Raw genomic sequence first — 22,432 nt, 5'->3', positions numbered from 1 at the left:
GATGGCCCTATTTAGTTGTACGGTCTCGGCTTGGTGCTGTTTCTCCTCACATTGCTCCTTCCCTTTGTATGCAGAGGTGTCATATGCAGGATCATATACATGACCTGTGGGGTGCTGTCCTTCCCCTCAGCCAGCAAAACCCACGTGTTCAGGAATACACTGCTTTTGAGTCAGTCTCCTGTTCTAGTTCCTTTGCCGACTTTCAAAAACTATCTCCTCACCAGGTGTAGAGCAAATTAAGGCAATTATTGAGAAAATTAAAGCAAACAGCTCCTTGATATTAAGGGAAGAAAATTCCATTAACCTGATTTTCAACATATAGCACTTTGGACAGACTATGTGTGATCTGAAACCGACACCTCCCAATTAATTCACGCATTATTTTTGTGATCAGCTTAATTTTATTGCACATAAATGTCCAACAGCTTAAGACCTTTGCTTTTATCTCTCTGTGTCTAGGAACTGATTTAAGGAGTTGCCACTGAAGGGTCTATACCTTCAAAATTTTACTTACAGGTTTTTGGTTTTTTTTTTTTTTTTTAAAGCTGAGCAAGACTGTAGCCATTTGACTATTTGTTGGAATAGCCCAAATTTACTCCAAATTTGAAGAAGCAGCTGATTGTGCTCTACCATAGGGGTTTATGAATAGGATAGCTCTGAAAGGCATCAGGAGCATTGTGGTCACTTTCCATATGTGCCATCTCGCTTATATTCCCTGAACACTTCAGTATTCAAGCCTATTTTAATGGACATATTTCTGAAGGCAAAGTTCTGACCTCAGTGTTGCGGGGATACTCTCCTCACTTTGTGACAACTTCCAAATACTTGGGTCTCCCTGAAAATAGAGACAATTTTCCCTTAAGAATAAAAGGAAGGAGACTGTCTATGAGTTTTAAAATTGAGTATTTGCATTTGTAAAGGCTGAGATTAACAATAAAGTATATTTTTTATTTAAAATACACTTGTATTGAAGTGTTAATTGAATGTTCATTTGCTGTTCATGGAGGGATGTTGAGTCTTCTGATAAGAGTTTTAAGTCAGAATTCGCAACCACATTCAGATAATGAAAGAGTGGGAAAGCTTTAATTAGCTTTGCATGTTCTTAAATGGCCTGTTTTCTCCTTCAAAATGAAAGAATAAAAGCAAATACTAAAAACTATTAACTGTCTCAGTGCCTTATAATATACTGCATATGTTTCTAAAGGAAAAGAATTGCTAAAGCTAATTTTATAATTACATAGCTTAACTACTGAAAAGATAGCTCAGATTCAAAGCTAAGATGAAGACTTAGCTTTGAATCTGAGACACAGACCATACAACTATGCCCTGGTTTAGGGTTTAAAAATTTTTTTTTTTGGTTGTTTTCTTTTAAATCTTAAAAACCATCATTGAAGATACTGTCCATTATAAACCTCATTCTTAGATAAGTTTGGTTAAACATTTCTTGTATTCTGATTATAGTTCAAGCTTTGTTCCAGGTGCAAAGGATATAGGGAATAATTATGAATCCACAGGAAAAATTCATGAAATTTCAGATAATGTGCCTCTCTTTTGAAAAGCATGATATGCCTCCCTTTTGTCAGATCCCAAGGACTATGTATCCTATCATTTTTCCCTTTATGAAATTCTCACTGCCGGGAGGTAGAGAGCTCAATTTTGCATTCAGACACAGTTACCGTCTAATTTAGAATCTTAGTGGGACAATTTCTCCCTTAAGACCCAGCCCTCCCCTGAGGACCCTGCTTCCCCAGAGCCCTCCTAAGTGGGAGCTGTTTTCCTCAGCACTCTCCTGCTCCTCTAGGTTGGGGATTTGGTGGAGAACTTGAGCAAGGGGCGCTGTCTGCCTTGTTAGCTTTGCTCTTTCCACGTGGTTTTTCCTCTGAACCCAGCAGCTCACCAGCTCCACCGTAGAGCCCACTCCGAGTCCTGCAGGCCTTGCACATTTTACTGCCTGGCTCGCTTTGACACTAAGATTGCTTTCCTTTGTGCTTTCACTCTCCGCATAGATAGCCAGTGCAGCAGCCGGACTCCTGGGCTCCTTAGCATCCTCTCCTCCGACCAGCTTGTCCTCTGTCTTCACATGGCCACTGCCCTCCAGATCACAGCCTAACCCTGGCCCCTACCAAGGCCTGTGGACCCTTCTGTGTTTATTCTGGGCTCTGTAGCCAACCTTTTAACTCACTTCTAGAATCCAGACTCCAACTATACTGCACCACATGGGTGCTTCCATTTCACCACTCAAAAAAAAAAAAAAAAAAAGTAAAACCTTTTCATTGTGAACATATTCAGATATGTCCTAAACTAGATAATTATAATCTCTATCAAATCTACGATCTGTTTTATTTTTTGCTCATCTCATCAACAGTTGATTGCTCTCTCATTTTCTCACTTCTTCCTTTCCCACTTAGATTTCATTGGCAATTATTGCCTGGTGTCATTCTCTCCTAGACAGCCCAGCTTCCGTGCTCTGTCTTGGATTTTACACACCACAGAGAAACTCCCAACACTGAGTAAATTCACCCTGATCTTACTTCAAAATCGTGACCCAGTGATTCCCCTTTTAGGCATCTTTCTGAAAGAGCTAAAGACCTCATATTATAGAGACCCACGCACACCTGTGCTTAGAGCGGCACAGCTCACACCAGCTGAATCTTGGAAGCAGCTAATGTATCCATTAATAGCTGAGTGGATAAAGAAATCATGTCATTTGTGTGCAGTGGAGTACTAGCCTACCACAGGTAGATAAATTGGAGTCATTTGTGGATAAATAGATGCATCTTGAGACCATAACTATAGTAAATCAAACACACATGCTTAAATATAGCATAAATTCCCTGTGTGAAAATCCCAAAGTATAAGTTATCGAAAGAGCAAAAGAATAAATAGATGATAGAAAATAAGGGATAGCTCTTTGTAAATAGGAAGGGGATTTTGAGATTGAGAGAGAAGGGAGAAGAAAAAGATTAAAAGACATTATGGATAAGCACCTACTTCCCATGATAAAGACTCACTTGGTACTCAGAATATAACCTCATAACAACTGTGCCCCTCAGAAGGCAGGATGGCACACTCCTGCAGCCCCAGCATGTTGTGAAGTGAGGCAGGAGCCTTGTGAGTTAAAGCCTGGTCTGAGCAATTTAATGACTTGGTGAGACTCTGTCTTTAACAATCAAAGAAGCCCAGGATGGAGCTGACTCACACAGACGCAAACAGGACTCTGTAGCCGAGTACATCTTCGCTATAGGGCGTACCGCCTTATCCCACAGACCAGAGGCCCACTTTGGGTCCACTTGTTTTCCCTCAAGCCTTGGCTTCTACCTACTTACCCTCACCTGAACACACAATCTGCCTTCATTTTTACTTCCATGGAAGCATTGCCTGTGGCTATGGTGGCCAAGCCCACAATTGTTCCTTCTACTTCCTGCATAGCCCATTTTTCCTCTCCATTGTTGAATCCCCATGAGGACACAGGCCCACTCCATGCGGCCCAACTTACAAACACAAGTTAAACTCCTCGGGGCCTCTCCTTCAGAACATACCCCTTTCTCCATTCACCCTCACCGTTGGCAGACTCAAAGAGCAGTGTCAGGTTGCTCTTTCACTCCCCTCTTCCTAGTTTCCTTCATCCTGATCAAGCTTTCTTCTACCAAACAGCTGAAATTGTCCATGTCAGGGGTGTGAAGACCTCCTCATTGCAAAATTCAATTTTAAGTTTCAGTGTCATCTCATTTGGCATAGTATCAAATAAAGTGGAACAATTACCAGTTGGCTTTGAGGTAATCATTTTCTCATTGTTTTTCACCTTCTGCAGTGGCTCTGTCATTTCCTCTTGTGATTCTACGTCCTCCCTACCTTTAAATATTGCGTTGCCTGGGACACAGTATTGGAGTCTCTTTACTTCTCTACTTAATTTGTTGATGAGTTCATTTAGTGTCATACTTCTAAAAAAACAAATCTTGTATTTCTATCTTCTGATTAGTAGTTCCCCCTTTGAACCTAAACTCATGCATGCAGTTGACTGTCCATAGACATATAGTCTTTTTATTTTAGTGAATTCCAATTTCATCCTTATACCTACACAGGCCAAAGTCGTGGAGTGATCTTTGCCTTTTGTCTTTACCATACTTTCAGCTAACCCTCCATAAAATGAGACTGATCCTACCTTTAAATGCACGCAGAACCTAAATGATTGAGTAGCTTATACTAGAACAATCCTCCTACAGATAGCAATTATAAACTCTGGACAAAATGTAAGAGACAACTACCTTGAGGCATTGGAGACGTAATAATATTAAACTAGATCCTGAACAAGAGTCATTTAGAAGAAAGAAAGGACATGAAGAAGTCTGTCATCTTTTAAAAATATACGTATTTTTATATGCTATGTGCAATATTATATAGTGTGCGCATACTTATATGAGCAGAATCTATATATTTGGAAATCTTCATAGTTTGCTTGCCTAAAGAGTCATGTGGCATAATTCAGGGCAATTAGAGTTGGATTGTCATTGTTTTATAACAAATTCCCCCAAATTTAGTGGATTGAATCAATGGCCCTGTTTTATCTTACAGTTTCAATGGATCAAGAGTCCAGTGCAGATCCACTCCTTTGGTTCAGAGTCCCATCATGCTGAGACTAAGGCGTCACTGGCACTGTGATCCAGATTTGAGGTTCAGGGGTCTCTTCTAAGATCACTGATTGTTATCCGACTTTACTTCCTTGGGATTGTGTGACTCCAGCGCTGCCAACCACTGTCCAAGAACATGACCCTTGGCTTTCAGAGGATGTTCACAGGTACCTGCCACAACGCACAAAAGAGCAGGTCCCAACACGGCTATTTGCTGTTTTCTGCCCAGCATGGGCATGAGTGTTTGGCTGCTTCCTCTGGCTAGCTAGGACCTTTGCCTCCATTTAAGGGGCTAAACTAACTAGGTCAGTCCCAAACAGAACCAGATTCACTTGCCGTACGGCAAAACGTAATCGGGGAAGATCTCATGAAATCCACAGATTTTGCTAACACATATGCATGAACTCCAGGGAACGAGAATCTTAGGGGTTCTCTTAGAGTTCCAGCATTCATGTATAGGCTCTAGAGGGTGATAGAAATGCTGGAGAAAGATGGGCTACAATCTGTGTGTACCTCCACCTGAATCTCTGCTCTATCTCCCAAACTTGTGCATTTTAATGTGTGTCTACAGGTATCCTTTGGAACCAACTCAGCTTCTTACATTTATTCAAAATGTTTCCTTTCCATGGTCATTTTGACTTTGGAGAAGAGACATAACTCACAAGGCACCAGATGTGGCACATAGGGCAGATTAGGACAAACCCTAATGCTTTTCCAAGCCCTCCTTTCCTGTTAATCAGATGCAGCTGCAACATTCATCATACTTTTTGATCATACCTATATGGATACTTACGACAGAATTTCAGAGCTGCTTCAGAAAGTGACACTAAGGATACAAGTGTCTGAGTGTGTTAGAAACAAGGGAAGCGTTTTGAAGGGGTTAATGGCGATGTGTCTCTTACTGGAATAATTTTTTTCTATTTAAATACATACACCTTGTTGGATGAGCCCTTATTCATAGGTGTGGGACAGAGTCTAAGTATCCCCGGCAGGGCTAAAAGGAAGAAACAGAGACTGGCTTTGCTGCCCATGCTGTTCTTAATATTTTCTCGGACTGAATCACCTAATCATTATGCACAGTCTATGGAAACCCACTGTACTCTGCTAGGTCCAATTCACTAGCCACATCTTTCTTTCTTTCTTTCTTTCTTTCTTTCTTTCTTTCTTTCTTTCTTTCTTTCTTTCTTTCTTTCTTCTTTCTTTTTCAGAACTGGGGATTGAACTCAGGCCCTTGCACTTGCCAGGGAAGCACTTATTCTACTGAACTATCTCCCCACTCCTCCTTTTTGCCACATCTTTCTTGAGTCCATAAAATAATTTTTCACCAGTAGACAGATTGATTTCATACTTCCTTGTGTGATACCGTTTCCGTAACTGTCCCCCTAAGTAAAAAGTTCTTGAAGGATAAGCATCATTTATTTACCCTTGCAGGCCTAGATTGTTTATTTGAAAAGATTTGCTAAAATAAATTGTGTCATGTTAATAAAGCATCATCTAGAATCTGCCTCCTTCTGGGAGCTGCATTGTCTCTTGCTTTTTTGCCTTTTATTTTTTTAGTTGCTTTGCCTCGTGGTGCAGTAGTCAGCAGGGTCTTTTAAGCATACACTTCAGATAAAGTAATGCACAATTACTCTCCATCTTGTTTGGATAAAGAACCAAAGAACTGACATTCATTCTGAAGTTGAACATGTCTACCTCTGTTATTCCCGGACCTCCACTTCCTCATGCCCTCTCTGCATAGCCATGCCACCCTCCTCACATCAAGCCTGCCATGTGCTCCAGGCTCTACACTCGGTCTCCCTTCCAGGGTTCCTAGCATCTTTCCCTTCTGCACTACTTTACTGGAGAATGTTCTCCCCAAGTTAATGCTAGCTCCTTTGCTCATTTCATTCATTCATTCCATAGCATCATTCATGACTAGATGTCTCAATACTTGTCTTTGTTTTTGATTATTGTTTAGATCCATCCAGAGAATGTGCACCCACGTAGGCAGGGCCTTGACACTCCCCTACCTACCAGGCCATGAATGGTGCCTTGAGCTCAGGAGGAACTTGTATCTGTATAAAACACTTGTTGAACCAGTAAGATAATTAATGGTGTGATGTTTTCTTTATACTTTGCTCGACTGCAAAGCGTCATATGCTATGGATAGAAGGCTTTGTGACAGCGTGACTCCTACATTTTGAAATCAGCCAAGGAATACATTATAAATGAATGGACATATTCAAACTAAAATATAAATGATGTTACTATTTCATTGTGGCATTGAAAAAATCTAGAAATAATGGCAAAATTTAACACTTCCTGAACATTGACAGCATCTCATCTAACTCTCACAATGCTGTGTCCTGAAGGAATTTATTATTTCTATTTCACATATGAAAAAGCAGAAAATAAGAAAAATAAAATATTTTTGGGAGATATTCTAATCAGTAAATAGCAGAGCTAAATTCAAAGCTACATAAAACCTATGATTTTAATCTTCCATACTCTCTCCCCAAGTGTAGCATCTAAATATTTTAGAAATAAAATAATTCAGTTGCAATTATGTAAAATTCAGTGCCTGAGATCAGCTTGAAAGAACTCTAGAAAGAACGTAGAATGTGAAGTAAAAGGCTCAGTTAAACTCCCATTAGCTGGGAGGCTGTGGCTGCTTCAGTAAGTGTTTTTTTTTTTTTTTTTTCTTTGCCATACTGGGGGTTGAATTCAGGACCTTGTGCTCGCCAGCCAAGCACTTATTCTACTGAGCTATCTCCCCGGCCCCTGTAATAAGTGTTCTGCACTCTACTTTCCTCAGTCTCAAATCAGCAGAATTTAGTGCGCTCAATAATATGATGCTTGTTGATAAACATTGCAAACTGTTGAGTGTTTTACAAAGTAACATAATTGGTGTAGTAATCTACGCTAGTACGTATGCCTTAGATGGGATCTCATTGAATTTCACTTGAACCTGCACAAAGTTAGGGTACTGGTCATTGGCCTGGCCTCTCAGGAGAACAGCAATGTGCTCATTAAAAAGTAGAAATCATTAGAATGCCTCAGGTGCTGTACATAACGAAACCAGGAGTGATAAATGCCGGCATTGCGATGGGCTTCCCCCCTCCTCTCTTTTCAGGTGGATGGCTCATCCTCTTTGCTATCATGCACCAGTTGGTGACGGCTTGTCCTCCATCTTGCATGGTGTGTACCGGAGATGTGACCCTCTGTCATCAGCTAACCTATGTCTTAGGTAATACAATGAATCAGTCTGAAAATCAGTGTTCAATGTAGCTGGCAAATTCACTGCTATGCCTTTCATTAAGCAAGCTGCTCTTTGGGCTCAGACTGAAGAGGCAACCCTGTAAAGAGCAAGGCTGTTTTACCAGTTGAAGAGACTGCCAACATTAGCTTGTTTTTCTGTTCCTGGTGGACTGAATAAAATTGAGGTATATTTATTGTAAAAAATACTACCGTTCCATGTAGGCACCTAATTTTAAAGAGAAAAAAAAATACAGGTTCATTCTGTTTCTGTACATGGTTTGCATAGATTTGAACCCTACCACTATCTGAAAGAAATACAATTGAATCAGAAACCCAAACGACAATTGTTCAGCATTAGTAAGATTAAATGATGTACCAGTGAAACAGATTATTATCAAACTGCATCTCATTTTGAAAGTCTGGTCTTTTTTTATTGGTGGTAAATGAGCTGCAGAAATGCTAACAAGATGCACTGCCTGTATTCATTACATATTGCTTGCTTAAGTCAACAGTTTAATAAGACACCTTATTAACAAATTTGAAGAGAATGTGATTTACATCCTGATATTCAGGAAGAGATAAACAAGCCATAAGCTCTACCAATGGAAAATATCCAGAAATAAAACTAAGTGAAGACAAAGTAGGAGAAAATAATTTCTCTCATTTCTAAAATCCCAAGACTCCATGAGAATTAGAATGTAGATATTATCATCGTTCCTGACAGGAAAAAAGATTTCATGGCTAGTTGGTGAATATGCTGTTCCCCATCACATTGAGAACATTTTAACATGGGTTTCCTGACTTCATGAAATTTTGAGTGTAAATGGGACAAGAGAGAGCTGCTATTTGTAACAAATAAATGTTTCTCAACTACATTTCTGCACCTCTATAAACTCCTCATTCACAGAACGCCATGCATGAAGCTACATTTCATAAACACAGAGAAGTAAATGAATGACTTGTGAGCAGCATTTCTCTCCAGTTTTAGACAAGAACTAATTGACAGAAACACCATTCTGCTCATTCAGAGTCTACAAATCCCTAAAGGACCAGGGTCCCCTAGAGACGAAATTCCTCTATCTCATATGAAAAACAGTGATGAGGGTAACAAGATGCCAAATTGGCCAGAATGAAGAGTGCAAGTGACCAATAATGAATGGTAAGGAAAAACTCAAAACCCAAGCAAAATAACCCTAATTCAAGTTTGCTTGTTCTTCAGGGATAGAAGCAGCTCTTCTAGAAGCTACTCTGAGACTCCTTTGTACTTTACACTTCATTTTTTATCTCTTTGTTTCAGCTATGCTGTCTGAATTTCCTGAGGAAGTAGAGAGCTGCTTCCCCCCACGGCTTGCCACTCTCATATCACCTATGGACCTCCCAGGGACAATGGGTTCCTCCATTCTTATGACACTGTCATTTGCAGTCAAAACAATTTTAGCATGATAAAGATGTGTTACAATAACTCCTGATTATAATACATCTTTATTGAGTTAAAATGCTTTGATTTCTAATGACAGAGCAGCGATAGCTCTGAGGTGATTATGGTGAAGAGATTTAACAGTCGGAAGCTCTGAATACCACCTGTCATTGCATGATGCACTTCACTGGTGGGCACAGATATAAGACAGGAGGCCAAGGTGGCCCGACTATAATAAGAACCCCACTGACAGATCCTCAGGTTGTCTGGAGAGAATATAGATCCTCACCAAGTTGCCAACTTCTAGCCCGGAGCTAAAAAGCAGAAACCAACAGTCCTTCTCCCTCACAACCCCACTGTGCATTTCAGGGGAAGGATGATTGACACGACGGCGTGGATACACATTGCTAGTGGAAAACGGGGTGGGACGCTCTGGCCACAGCCCTGCTCTTCCTGGACCTGTATGGGAACAGCAGAGCTGGAGCAGGTCAGCACTCAGCCTCAGAGGGAGTAAACCCGAAAAGCCCCCTTCAAGATGACATCAGGGAGGGTAATCCCAGACGATGAATGAACTTTGCCATCTAAAGGAACAGATGGGTTTCTGTCCTCAAACAAATGTGTCGCAGTAGCACAGCATAAGAAAAGTCACCATTCTGACAGTTCGCCAGCTTCCCCTTATGTTGAGAAATCAGAGGATCATTTTCATTCTGTTTGTTTTTCTTAGCAGGTGAAGGCATCAGGGCTTTGAGGCTTGTGATCCCTCCACCGTCCACCAGGCTTCCCTCTGCTCCTGTGCAGCCCACCTTTAGCCTGTGTTTCTCTCCCCGCAGCAGCCCCCACGATCACAGGGCTTTGATCATCGCCGATGGACACTTCTCTGTAGAGAGCACCAACCTGTCTCTCTTGTTTAACCTGGCCTTGCTCTCCCTGAGCAGGAACGGCACCAAGGACCTGTGAGAGCACTCCCTAGATGGGCTGCCTAAGCTGCAGACATTGTTGCTGGGGCACAACCGCCTATCCAGCTCTTCCCTGGCTGACCACACCTTCAGCAAGCTCCCCCACCCGCAGGTGCTGGTGCTCAGCAGCAACGCTCTGCGCACCTGGCGAGGAGCCTGGTTCCGTAACACCAGGGTCCTCACCCGGCTCCATCTGGATGGCAACCACATCACTAATCTCACCAACAGCTCCTTTGGAGGCACAGATCTCCACAGTCTCAGGCACCTGGATTTATCTAACAATTTCATCTCCGACATCGACAAAGATGCTTTCTGGCCACTGCCTCAACTACAGGTAGTGGAACTTTCTCGAAATCGGTTGGCCCACATAGCGGATGTTTTTACTCCACTGAAGCAGTTAAGTCTTCTGAGCTTAGATAAGAACCAGTGGAGCTGCACTTGGGATCTGCAGCCGTTGGTTCACTTTTTAAGAAACTACATTAAGTCTTCTGCTCACACACTGAGAAACAGCAGAGGCATAAGCTGCCAGCTGTCCCTTCCGTCTGTGGCCCCCCAGAGTGTGCTGAGAATGGCTGAGACCAACTGTGAGTCCAGGGCTCCCAACCTCACTCTGGTTCTGAAAGACGGGAGTCCTCTCCTCCCAGGGCAGGATGTGGCCCTGCTGACGGTGCTTGGCTTTGCAGGTATGTCAGGGAGAAGTGTGTCCTGCTCTTCTCCCATCTTGTGTCCATGTTTGTGAGTTCACTGAACAATGCCTTCCTCAAGGAACAGGGAGGAACTGCAAGGATTAAGCATGGGAGAAATTGCCAGTTCATGTGGAAGGATGGTAGTCCAGCTGTCACCAGTCCAACAATGTTTGTTTCGGGGCAGCTGTCTAACATGATAGAATGAGCCTGGAATTCAAGTTCTAGTCTTAATACAACTAACACTGCAATCATGAGTAAGTTACCTCATTGTCTAGACTTCAGTTTTCTTGTTGAAATAAGATCTACGTTTGATCAACCATACATTTACTGAAGAGTACCGGGACCTTCATTATGACCCTAGGAAATCAGTATTACAAATTGATCAGACACAGATGCATTCCCCAAGACCTTGGCACTTCCGTATCTTTCCATGCTGTAGTAAAAGGCAGTGAGCTTCCCAGGCTAGGTCCAGGAGAAGATGCTACTATGCTAATTGCAGGCCTCCTAACGGCTGTGCTTGCATAGCTCAGCAGCAAGTGCTGGAGTTGTGAACTGAATTGCCCTAGTTAGGATTCTGGCTCCGTTCTCACAAGCTGTCTACCCTGATGCAAGTTATTTAATCTTTGTATGCCTCAGTTTTGCTGCTGTTTGAGGATTCTGGATTCTTTGAGAATGTTTGTTTATTTAACTTTAAAAAAAACTAGTCCCATGCCTTCCCCAGACAATCTAAGGAGAGAATAAAATTCAACCCTTAAATAATTTTAAATGATAATTTAGGACCTATGCTTTGGCTATCATTAAATCTCACTAGATGAAAGATAGCAAGTGGTGCCATTAGTTTAAGACCAAATATGCACAAGAATTCTTGAGTTATATAGCTCTTGGTGCATAATGAAGCACACTTGTGATGGTGGTGGTGGTGTCTGTGTGTGTGTGTGTATAGGTTTGGAAAACCAGAGACCCACAGATGGCACCCAGGACCAAAGTCATGCATTTTGAGTATATGCTATAAATCGTTGCTCAATAGCAAGTTAGTGGTGAATTACTTAAATTACTCAATTGCAAGTTACTTTTGACTTGCATGAACATCAGGTTCTTGACTCCTGAGTTATAGTGTTAATCAGGACAGACAGAAAACGCCATCTGTTCTAGACAATAGACCTACCATGAGCAGTAATCAGAGTAACTTTTGGAAGAGAATTTCAGTTTATCTCAGTGAGATAAATTGTTTTAAAATCCATTTAGCCATGTTAATAATTATATGTATTAAGAAATAATTTACCATAACTGACAGAAGTGATAGAGTAGCAGTCTAACTTTAAATGTGCTTCTTAGAATACTGGAACTAGGGGTAATTAATAGATATTCTAATAAAAAGACAGAAAGGTACACAGATACCTAAATGACAGACTATGCCAATCAGCTTGGAGAATGCTAGATTAAACACCATAAACAGGCTTATTGTCTAGAGTGCTTCACCTGTGTTTTCTTATGATAGTGAGCAAGTAATATGCACATTTAGAAAGCCGCAATATGGAGCATGTCTTAAACCTATTTACTCAGGAATCTTTTTGTCCATAGAGGATTCCATTGAATTAGTGTAGCACAGGACATTGTGTTGAAATATTACAACAGGATAAATTTTAATATCTTTTACATTTTTGGAAATATACATTCAGAAGTATATCTTTCTAAGGTAACCGCTACTCATTAATATAGAGATGTATACAAGTTCTGGAAGAGTCCAAGTGTTTTAGAAAGTTTAATAAGCAAAGAGAATTTCTGTGAAATTATATATACAATTATAGGTATGTTGATTGTTAGCATTGAAAGTAATTATAGTAAATATTTTTCATAGACTAATTTTTCGATATACTTTTTTGAGAGAAAATTCTTTTTTTTTTGAGAACATTCTTCTTTAAAAACACTGATCCTATGCTGTTTGTTCCTTTAAGATTCACCTCTTCCTGAATAAGTATGGTGATTTATGTGTACCTCTAGATTGTAGGAAAAATCACTATAATTTTGCCTAAGATTGTACTTGTTTTTTTCAGCCTTTACTAAGCATAACAATTAAAAGGAATATTAATAATTGTACATATTGTGCTTAAATCTAACCAGTAGATATTTCACAGCAAACACTGAGATCTCGGCCCCTCTTACACTGTGACCTGGTGGGTAGAAGGTGTCATGATGCTGCTGTGCGTCTTCAGTGCTTCTAAGACAAGTTATCACTTAATTTACTTTGTTGGTTTTGGCCGACTCCCAAAGATTATTAAAACACTTAGTAAAAATAGAAACAGTATCCAGAGCAATGAAATTCAAATGACCTAAGAGCACTTCCACTCTGCCTACGAGCTGCACTCATTCCTTTTGCTCTCTGCTTTTTTCTTCTATCTTTAGGACAGGGTCTACAGGGTCTACAGGGTGTCACTCCATGGACTGGACTTGTAATGATTCTCCTCTTTTCAGCCTCCCAAGTACTGGGATTACAGGCACGCACCACCATGAACAGTCTCAATTGCCATCTCAGCGTACCCCGGAGGCAGGGCCGGCACAGCGTGCCAGGGATCGAACCCCAGCTGCTGGGCTCTGCCTATGCAGGAGCTTTAGTCCACTAAGCTATCAGACCAGCCCTTGCTCTCTGCTTTAACAGCCAGGGACCACACCTAATATATCAGGTACAGCCTTATATCCAGCCTGGATAGTAGGAGAGTGAACAGGTCCTTCCCACTTAGAAACAATCCAAGGAGACAGGAGCCTTTCATTAGGTTATGCTGATGCACACCACTGGATGATGGGCGGCTTTAAAATACATAAGTCTTTTCTTTCTGACTTGCTTTAGTAATTCATCAGTCATAAAATTATTTTCCTCATGATTTTGATTTTTCGATCTAACAGTCGACCTACTTCAGACATACAGTTCCTCAGTGATAGCACCAGTTGAACGGTTGTGACTTGCCTAAATACACCTTTCCTTCTACTGTGCTGATCACCTCAAGGGCTTTGTCACAGTGAGAGCAGACTAACACAGGCAGTGACACATTCAGCGCACGGACCATTCACTGCACTGTATTTCAAGGCTCCGTGTTTCACACATCACATACATTATGTCACTTCATCTCTGGGTGGTATTAATTACACCCCTTGAGAAAAGAAGGAAAATAAGGCTCAGGGACATTAAGAACACTCAGTTGGAAGCTCAGAATAAGATTGTGAGTCCAGAAATTTCTTCGTCTAGGTAAGAGGTAAGGAATATTTAAATTTATTTTCCTCATACTTTTTAAATGTATCAAACCCAACTCCCTAATAGAGAGGGTGGACAAAGCACACTAACTGCATATGTGCACACTAAATGCATATATGCACATGCCATCCCCAGGAAATCGATTCATTTTTATTTTAACACATTCTAATAGCCACAGTAACAACAAAAAAAAGCTAAGAATAGGAAGTGTCTCCTTCTCCTAGAAACAAAATAAAATAACAATAAAAACCCAAATCTTTGTTTGGAATACACTAGGGTCTGACAATCAAGTGGTATGCTATAATTTTTCCTACAACTTCAAGAAGATATCGCATCATTAAGAGAGAATAAACTATTTGAAAATGTTACAGTACTTTCTGAGCAGGCACTGCCAAATAAATTGAGTTTATAATAACTCAAGCCCTGGTGTGCACTCTACAGTGTTTGGAATATTTTACCAGAAACAGCCATTCTCTTCATGTTACCTTTAACTAAAAAAACTGAAACAGCCAGACCTGACAACCTCCCTTTTCTTTCAAGTTCAAAATACCACATTTTCACGAGTACTGCCACCAGTGGAGAGAGCCAGATGTGCTGCTCAGCTGGTGTGCTGGGACGCTGGGTCCTCTCACTCAACATCCTGACTTCCAGAAGGAACTGGCTTGTCCGAAGTAAGACCCAGAGTGCAGGGCTCCCTGACCTTTGAACTCAGAGGGCCTTATTCAGTTTGTACTGACTTTTGTCTTCATGGCTACAACTTTGGGAATTTCTAAGATTACAGAACTCTGTTTTCACTATCAGAATTTATGAACAAAACTCTTTCTATTATTGAAAATCATCAACAAATACTTCTTGAGCATCTTCCTTGGAATAGAGTTGTAGGCACTGGGAATAGAATGTTCAACCAAACTGCAAAAGTTTGTTTCTGCATCATAGTTAATTCTGACAGGAAGGACAAAGCACTGCCAACTTAATGAATACAACCTTAGCATGTTATAAGTGCTAAGAAGCAAAAGCAAAATCCCCATGATAGGTGGTAGAGACGTGTCTCACAGAGTTTGGCTTGAACTGCTAGGAGGGAAAATGTGAGGTGAGAAAAGAGGACAGTCCACAGCTGGTCTTGGTCCCTTCCTGTTCTCCTTAGGGGACAAGCTATGCTTATATAGCACATGAAAGGACAGTACCAGGCCACCAGGGATTGTATGCCGCTCATCTCTTCATGGCATAGATATAAGACAGAGGCCAATGGGGCCCAGACCGCAATGAGAACCCACTGACAGTTCTTCAGATTGTCTGGAGAGAATATACATCCTTCCCAACTTGCCAAGATTTTTGTGGGAGGGGAAAAAGCAGGAAAAAGCATCAAGGAATTTGGAGGCACTGATTAAAATATGCAAATATAAATAAAATTTAAATATGCAGAGAGAAGACTGACCAGATAGCTCAGTAGACTAAAGCACCTGCTTAGGCAGGCACAGGGATCAGGGTTCCATCCCCAGTGTGCCCCGCTGCGGAGAAGGGGTTTGAGACTGGGCGTGGTGGCACACACCTGGGAGGTGAAAACGGGGGAATCATTATGAGTCTGATCTATGTCATGAGATCCTATAGACCCTGCACTAAATACATAAAAATAAATACATACACAAGCAGAGAAATGAGATTGTGCTTCAAGCACTACTGAGATCATCCACAAAGGCTATGAAGTACGTCTTCGGACTAATAATGAATTAAGTAGCTTGATATATAGTTTTTTAGTGCAGAGAATAATGAAAAATAAGGCTAGGTAAGGAACTAAGAGCCAGACTGTATTGAATCGTGAATGCTAAAGACTTTGGCCTTTTTGATAATGGGAAGCCAATGAGCTGGAGTAATGGTAATCTTCAGGGAAGGATTAAAATATGGCAATAGTATGTAGGGTCAGTTGATATTTTAGGGGATGAGGTTAGGCTATATGACGTTTTCAGTCTTTTTTAATTAACTATGCCATTAAGGAACAGGAAATTGGGAATTAAACTGGTTTATCATAGTGAGAGATATAATTTTAATGCAGGAATTATTTGTTCTTAAATGAATTTCAGTCTATGGAAAGCTCCTTTTTTTGTCAGTTAAAATGTTCAGCCTACTACTTTTCCTAATGGTGATGGATTCATACCCATTCTGATACCCTTTAAGTCATAAACCTATACATTTGTAGATTTCATGCTTGGTGATTTATATGTCTCTTCCTATGATGTTATTGATTAATGGTTCCTGTCTTTGTCACAGGAGCTGTTGTCCTCACTTGTCTAGGTTTAGTTGCGTTTAACTGGAAACTCCGGCAAGACAAAGCAAATGAATGCACCTCAGAGCACCTTTGCTGCAGAACCTTCGATGAATCCCTGTGCACTCATGAGGCAAGAAATTACCCCACTAAAGGATACTGTAACTGCCACTTAACTCAGGAAAACGAGATAAAGGTCATGTCCATTGTGCAGCCCAGAAAGGAAATGCCACTTTTACAGGAAAACAGCCAGCGAGCAACACTGGCCTCTGAGTCCACAGCCCTTGATGGATCATTTCAAGACCTGAAAGGGAAAGAGAGTGCTTTCTTGTGCCTGGATAGCAGATTGCAGCAGGCGGGATACACAGAGCCTCCTGGGAAAAGGGCAGCTTTTAATGATGCAGGTTTAGGTACAAGACATTGTGCAGAAAGCATTGAAAAGCTGAGGAGTCTCAAGTACAGAGGAGCCCAATCTCAAATACTGCCACAGCTTGTCACAAGAACAATAGGTGAGTTTGTCTTATTTTGGAAAATTCTGCTCTATGTAATTCCCTCCGAAGGAGGAAATCTCTTTAATTTCCTCAACTAGGAAGTCCTGTAAAGCTCACAAGAGCACAGTTGTTTCTCTTCTGCAAATCTAAAGAGTGTGTGTGTGCACGCGCACGCACGTGTGTGTGTGTTGAGGTGTAGATGGTGTGTCCCTACCTCAGGAGTTGAAGTGCATTTCCTGTCTATTGAAAGAGAATTTTGAGGCCCAACACCTAACAATGTTAAAAAAAAAAGAAAAGAAAGCTTTTAAATAGCAATATAGCTGTGGAGATTAATGGGAAGGAGAGTTTCAGCTTTCATTCCAGCATCCTTCGAGCACTAACGCCAATTCTGCAGTAAGCAACCCTCCCGGAGCATGACATGTTAGAAGAATGGGCCTTCTAGTGCTGGTGATTCATTTCAGGAATGATGTCAAGAAACATACTTTGCTTGCTGAGCTGTCAAGGATGATAACTTCCCAGTTCAGGGAAAGTCAGGACTTAATTCATTGTCCCATGTTGGGAGCCAAGTGAATCTGGCCGTGACATCTACCCACTGTACATGGGCAATGTCAATATTTAGGTGGAGGCAATGAATTAGATGTCTTCCTTTCTCTTCCTGCACAGTAAGCCAATGCTTTCAGGTTCGGCAGTGAAAAGTTTGACAGCTGCTCTGTAAAGAGGTTCCTGTCACCTGCTGAATTAGTTTACAACACACACGGTGCTCCCTCTCAGAATATGAATGACAGAGGTATTAGATCAAGAGAATTCTTACTGTGGAGATCTGGCCCTAAGGATAAATTGGGAGACAACTGGAAAAGAATGAACCTGTGTTATTTTATGTGTGGCATAAGGCACGATGTGAATTTATTTAATTGTATTCCTCATACTCCAGTACTTGCCAGTTCTGGAAGCTGATGATTTGACTAAAGAGAGAGATGGCCGAGGAAGGAAACATCAGCCATAAAACCAGAAACTATTGGTTTTATTTTATAAAGAAATACTCACTTAGTCTTTCGAAAGACTCATACCTTAGGTAGACGTTGCATTTTCGCTTTTAGCTCTGTCCATCGGTTTAAATGTAAATCCTCACGGAAAATTTCTACCTGAACAGAAAATAGTTTCTTAACTCTTTCAAAGCCAGTGTTTTGTTTCACACAGAAGCCAGTAGTTTTTCAGAGTGATATAATTGCTGTTGGAAAAGCCTGAAATGCGGCTACATATTGAGCGTTGCACTGGAGCTTGAAAGGGCAGGTATTTGAGAAGAAAACAGCCGATGCCACGCTTGCTGCCTTGAGCAGAGGTCTGTAGGAAGTGGTGTCAGTGTGCTTATGCCACATAACTCGAAAATACAGAACTATGGGCTTGCGAAGCAGAGCGGTCTTTAGAGGTGATCCAGTTTAATAGTTCTTATTATTTATCTCGGGTTTCCAGAACTCTGCAAATCAGATAAAGGCTGCTCATTCTTTCCTCATGTAATTTCTATGCTCCCATAAAGTTTCCATTTAGTCTGACCTCCTAATACCTAGAGAGTACGTAGCTTCTTGAGGGTCACACACAAAGTTAGGAGGCAGATCGTAGATGACATTTCTTTTTTTCTCCCAGAATAAAAACACTTCCATTGTCTCCTGAATAAAACAATTTCATGAAAGAGGAGAGAGTATAATGATAAGACATAATTTTCATCTTAGTATTCATGCTGGTTAAGAGGACGGAATTTAAAGTCAGACAGACCTGGGTGTAAGTCCTAACCATGTTATCCACTAGGTATACAGCTAGTAGAAAACAGGAACCTTTCTAAACTTGTTTCTTCCTCTGTAAAACTTATCGCAATAAGGCATTTCCAGTGGGTTATGTGTCTTGTGAATCAAATAAGATAATGAATATTTAAGATGTAGCATAAAGCTTAGCTCTTAGTTGTGTTCAGTGAATACTATTATTATTATTATCTGATTGCTTGCATTATTTAACATATATCTTTAAGCTTACATTTACTTATGCCATTTCATAGTTCTAAGTAGAAATTTGTGTAACATGAAACAGGCCATATTCTAAACCTATTCGTTTGGTAAATATTTAATAAGCATTGTATTAAGTTATAATAAATAGAAAGATACCTATTTTCATTGAGTCAATAGGTATTTTTTTCTTTTTTTTTCTCTATTTGAAACATGACCATCATTCCATATTGCTTGCATGTTCTAGCCAATATTTGAGTTTCAAGAATGAAAATAGAAAACTTATTACACCATTTGATAAACACTTAGGTATTATCTGCCTTTAAGGTTATCCTACCCAATGTAATAGAAAAGTGTATAACTCTTCATATCATGTATATTTCTAATTCTTGAATGTTTAATTCACCACTACAGCTGCCTGGGATGTGGTCCTAGCGTGTACCTTTGTAAATGTACCAAACTGCCAAACCTCTTTCATGGATTGGCTAAAAATTAGTAAATATTCAAGAGCTGTCATAATCAGAGGAGTCATTTTTATATTTTTCATCAGGTTCCAAAGCATCTGTTGGTTGGGGCAATAAAATTATGCCCAGTGCTAAATTCCTGCATCTATTCTTCAGCAGATATCAGCAGTGACACATTTAGGGGAAGACATGCAGCATCCGCTTCAGCTTTGGCAACAGAAAATCTTGAGAAGCATTTAACAAATGAACCATGGCAGCCTCCAATAGGAACCAAAGACAATGGCTTACAACCTCACAGTAAGAGACATTTTATTACAAGCACAACATCCAAGCCTTGTGGGTCGGAGGAGCAGTGTGTACAAAAGATCTTATACAAACATAGATCAAAATATGACGATCCTTATAGACTGTTAAAATGGAGCAAGCCTGGGTATGTTCAGTCATACAATGCCCTTTCCTGTAAATATGTGCTCTGTGATCAATTCCAAGATTATATGAAAGAAAAAAAGCTAAATTGTACCAAATCCTCCAAGGGTGAGGAAGAACAAATCCAAATTAATAGTGCAATAGAAAAATTCCTTAAGAATGAAAATATCATAGACTTTTCCAAGTCATCAATGAAAGTCAAAGGAATTTATTCTCCAAAGAAAGTTAATTTCTATGTTCCTGATGTAGTAGGAAAAAGGAGGTTGGTTGTGTCACCCAGAACATCGACTCACTGGCACCTGCAGCAAAGTCATGGAATGCAACCCCTCAACTGGGACCTCGAAAAGTGTAACAACCGTAGGGACAAAAACAAAGGAGGGAAATGGTTTCCTGCATCACAGACTCTGAAAAAGAAGAGAACCAAGAAAGCAGATCTCAAAAGCAAAGTTAAAGGACAACATTTAAGGTTAAAATTAAATTTACATCCTTTTAGAAAAGTCAGAGTCCATCCAGAAAAACCCTTACTAGAGCCCCCAAGGAAACGTAAACAAGTTTCAGTACCTCCTAAAGAAATACTTAAAACTTCTGAGAAAAAAAGCGCAATAAATCTTGTGTCTTCTATAGATTTCCCTCAACAGCCAGAGAGTAACCACTGTATTGAACTCACTTCACAAAGGCTGAGTTGCAAACAGGCCTCAAAGCAGACCTCGTGTTATAAAAGAAACAGTAAAAGTGCCCCTGCCCTCAGGGCTAGGATGCTGTTTGCAGGCAAACAGAGCTCTGTCAAGGAAGACTGGTACTACTCTGGGCTTTTCACTAATGCAGAGGGACCCCTCTTGCCCCAACCTAGAGCTAGAGATGCTAAGGACAGCCCCTCACACACTCAGTTCTCAGCAAAACCACAGAAAGGTACAACCCAGCTCCTACTGGAAGACCCTAGCTATTTACCGGATACTTTAAAAAATGCAAGAAATTCCATTTTACCATCTCAGCCTTCCAGGGGAACAGGTGGCCACAGGGCAACAGAGCCTACTGAGAACATAGAGCTAAACAAATCAAAGACCAATCAACTAAACCATTCTTCTCTGTTGCTAAGAGACCAAACACAAACCCTAGGTGTCTGCAAGACTGGCACCTACAACAAAGAACACCTTTTGGATCAAGATCAAGCTTTACAACCTGTAGAACACAACTCAGACCATAGACATGTTGGAAATGGACAAACATCAGTAACAAAGTCTGAAATATCACATCCACTTTTGGAAAGTCCCATCATGGAACTTGAAGGAGATGATGTAGGAATGAATCTGCATAGCCCAGCAACTTACGATTCCTCACTCATTTCCTGGACACAGTCCAAGGACACCTTAACACTTACAATGACAGAGTCCATTCCATACCAAAATGCAACTGAGCTCCCACAGGAAAGCAGTGCCTCTCATCCCGGTGGTCAAGCCATCAGGCGCCCACCCAACAGCAAAAAAGGATTTGACAGAGCAAATGTATTGCCCAGAGAGGATGACACTGCAGACCTAGAGATAAACACGGTAGAAAAAGAAGAAGAAATTATACTTGATGAAAGCAAGGCAGAGTCTAGTATGGTAATTAGGACCACAGATCTGGCTTTAACTGATACCATGAAAGAAAGACAGCAAACTTGGGAACATGGAAGAGGTGTGGAACCTGCATTATGTGGTTCAGGCTCTGCCATGGAGGCTACTACAGTGAAGGATTTGAGTACTGCAAGTTCCCATGAAGCCAGAAATGGGATACTTCCTAGAGAAGTAGATCCTGAGATTGAGAGCAATAGATATAATCTGCAAGAAATTCAAAATATTCAACTAGATAAAGATAGCAGTGCACACAGAGATGGTACAGTGATAATGGAGACGCATGACAAATAAGAGAAATTCATTTTAAGGTGCAAAATGAGTTATCTCTAATTCATAACAAAATAAATGAAGCTGCAAACTCTTCTCCCAGACCTCAACTCTATCCACCATCTGCTGAATATGCTGCTGCGTCACCTTTAGAAGCAGAATGGAGTGAACAAAATGACTCAAATAATCATTTTCTGCTTTAGCTTCTTCCAAAAGGGACAGACACTGGGTAGCCTTTACATACATTTAAAATGCATTATTTTGGAGAGCAAATTCTCAATAATTCTTCATCATAAATAGAAAAAGAAATTCAGAAAAATCAAAGACAGGGACACAGGATATATTTGATTCAATTAACTAACTGTACTTCTCGAAGGCATGAGAAAATGAGAAAGAACTTATGTCTAGTGCTGGAAATATTTAAAAAGAGAGAAGTGTTCAAAGAAATACAGCATTAAACATGAAAAAAGGATTTAAGTAGATTTACATTTGATGTTTATTTTATGAAAATTGCTATACACATCTCAATTAGTGCTATTATAACATTGCTGTTTTACACAGACGATGACATATTTATATTTGTGCTTGATCTGTCTTCCTAATTGTTGTAAAAAAAAAATAAAATTTCAGCGTTGTTTGTTAACTGCAGTCTAGCTAGTATGTACGTTGGTATATTCACCCACTTGAGTTTTGTTCATACTCATCCTAGACTTTAAGCAGATGTCCTTAAAGCCTTCCATTTC

The 22,432-nt window shown here is 40.4% G+C and overlaps 1 protein-coding gene across 1 annotated transcript; it reads left to right on the top strand.

Annotated features, from left to right (window-relative positions):
- The first annotated feature begins 7,769 nt into the window (after positions 1-7,769).
- Lrrc53 (leucine rich repeat containing 53) lies at positions 7,770-21,892 on the top strand. The gene is given in 6 exon segments (XM_004634032.1): positions 7,770-7,850; positions 9,539-9,546; positions 10,116-10,924; positions 16,440-16,943; positions 19,543-21,708; positions 21,711-21,892. Coding segments are annotated over 6 exon segments (3,750 nt in total).
- Positions 21,893-22,432: the final 540 nt, after the last annotated feature.

Source organism: Octodon degus, unplaced genomic scaffold, assembly GCF_000260255.1.
Source record: "Octodon degus isolate 3935 unplaced genomic scaffold, OctDeg1.0 scaffold00057, whole genome shotgun sequence".
NCBI lineage: Eukaryota > Metazoa > Chordata > Mammalia > Rodentia > Octodontidae > Octodon > Octodon degus.
Note: the sequence above shows the minus strand (reverse complement) of the source record. Positions and strands in the feature narration are given on the sequence as shown.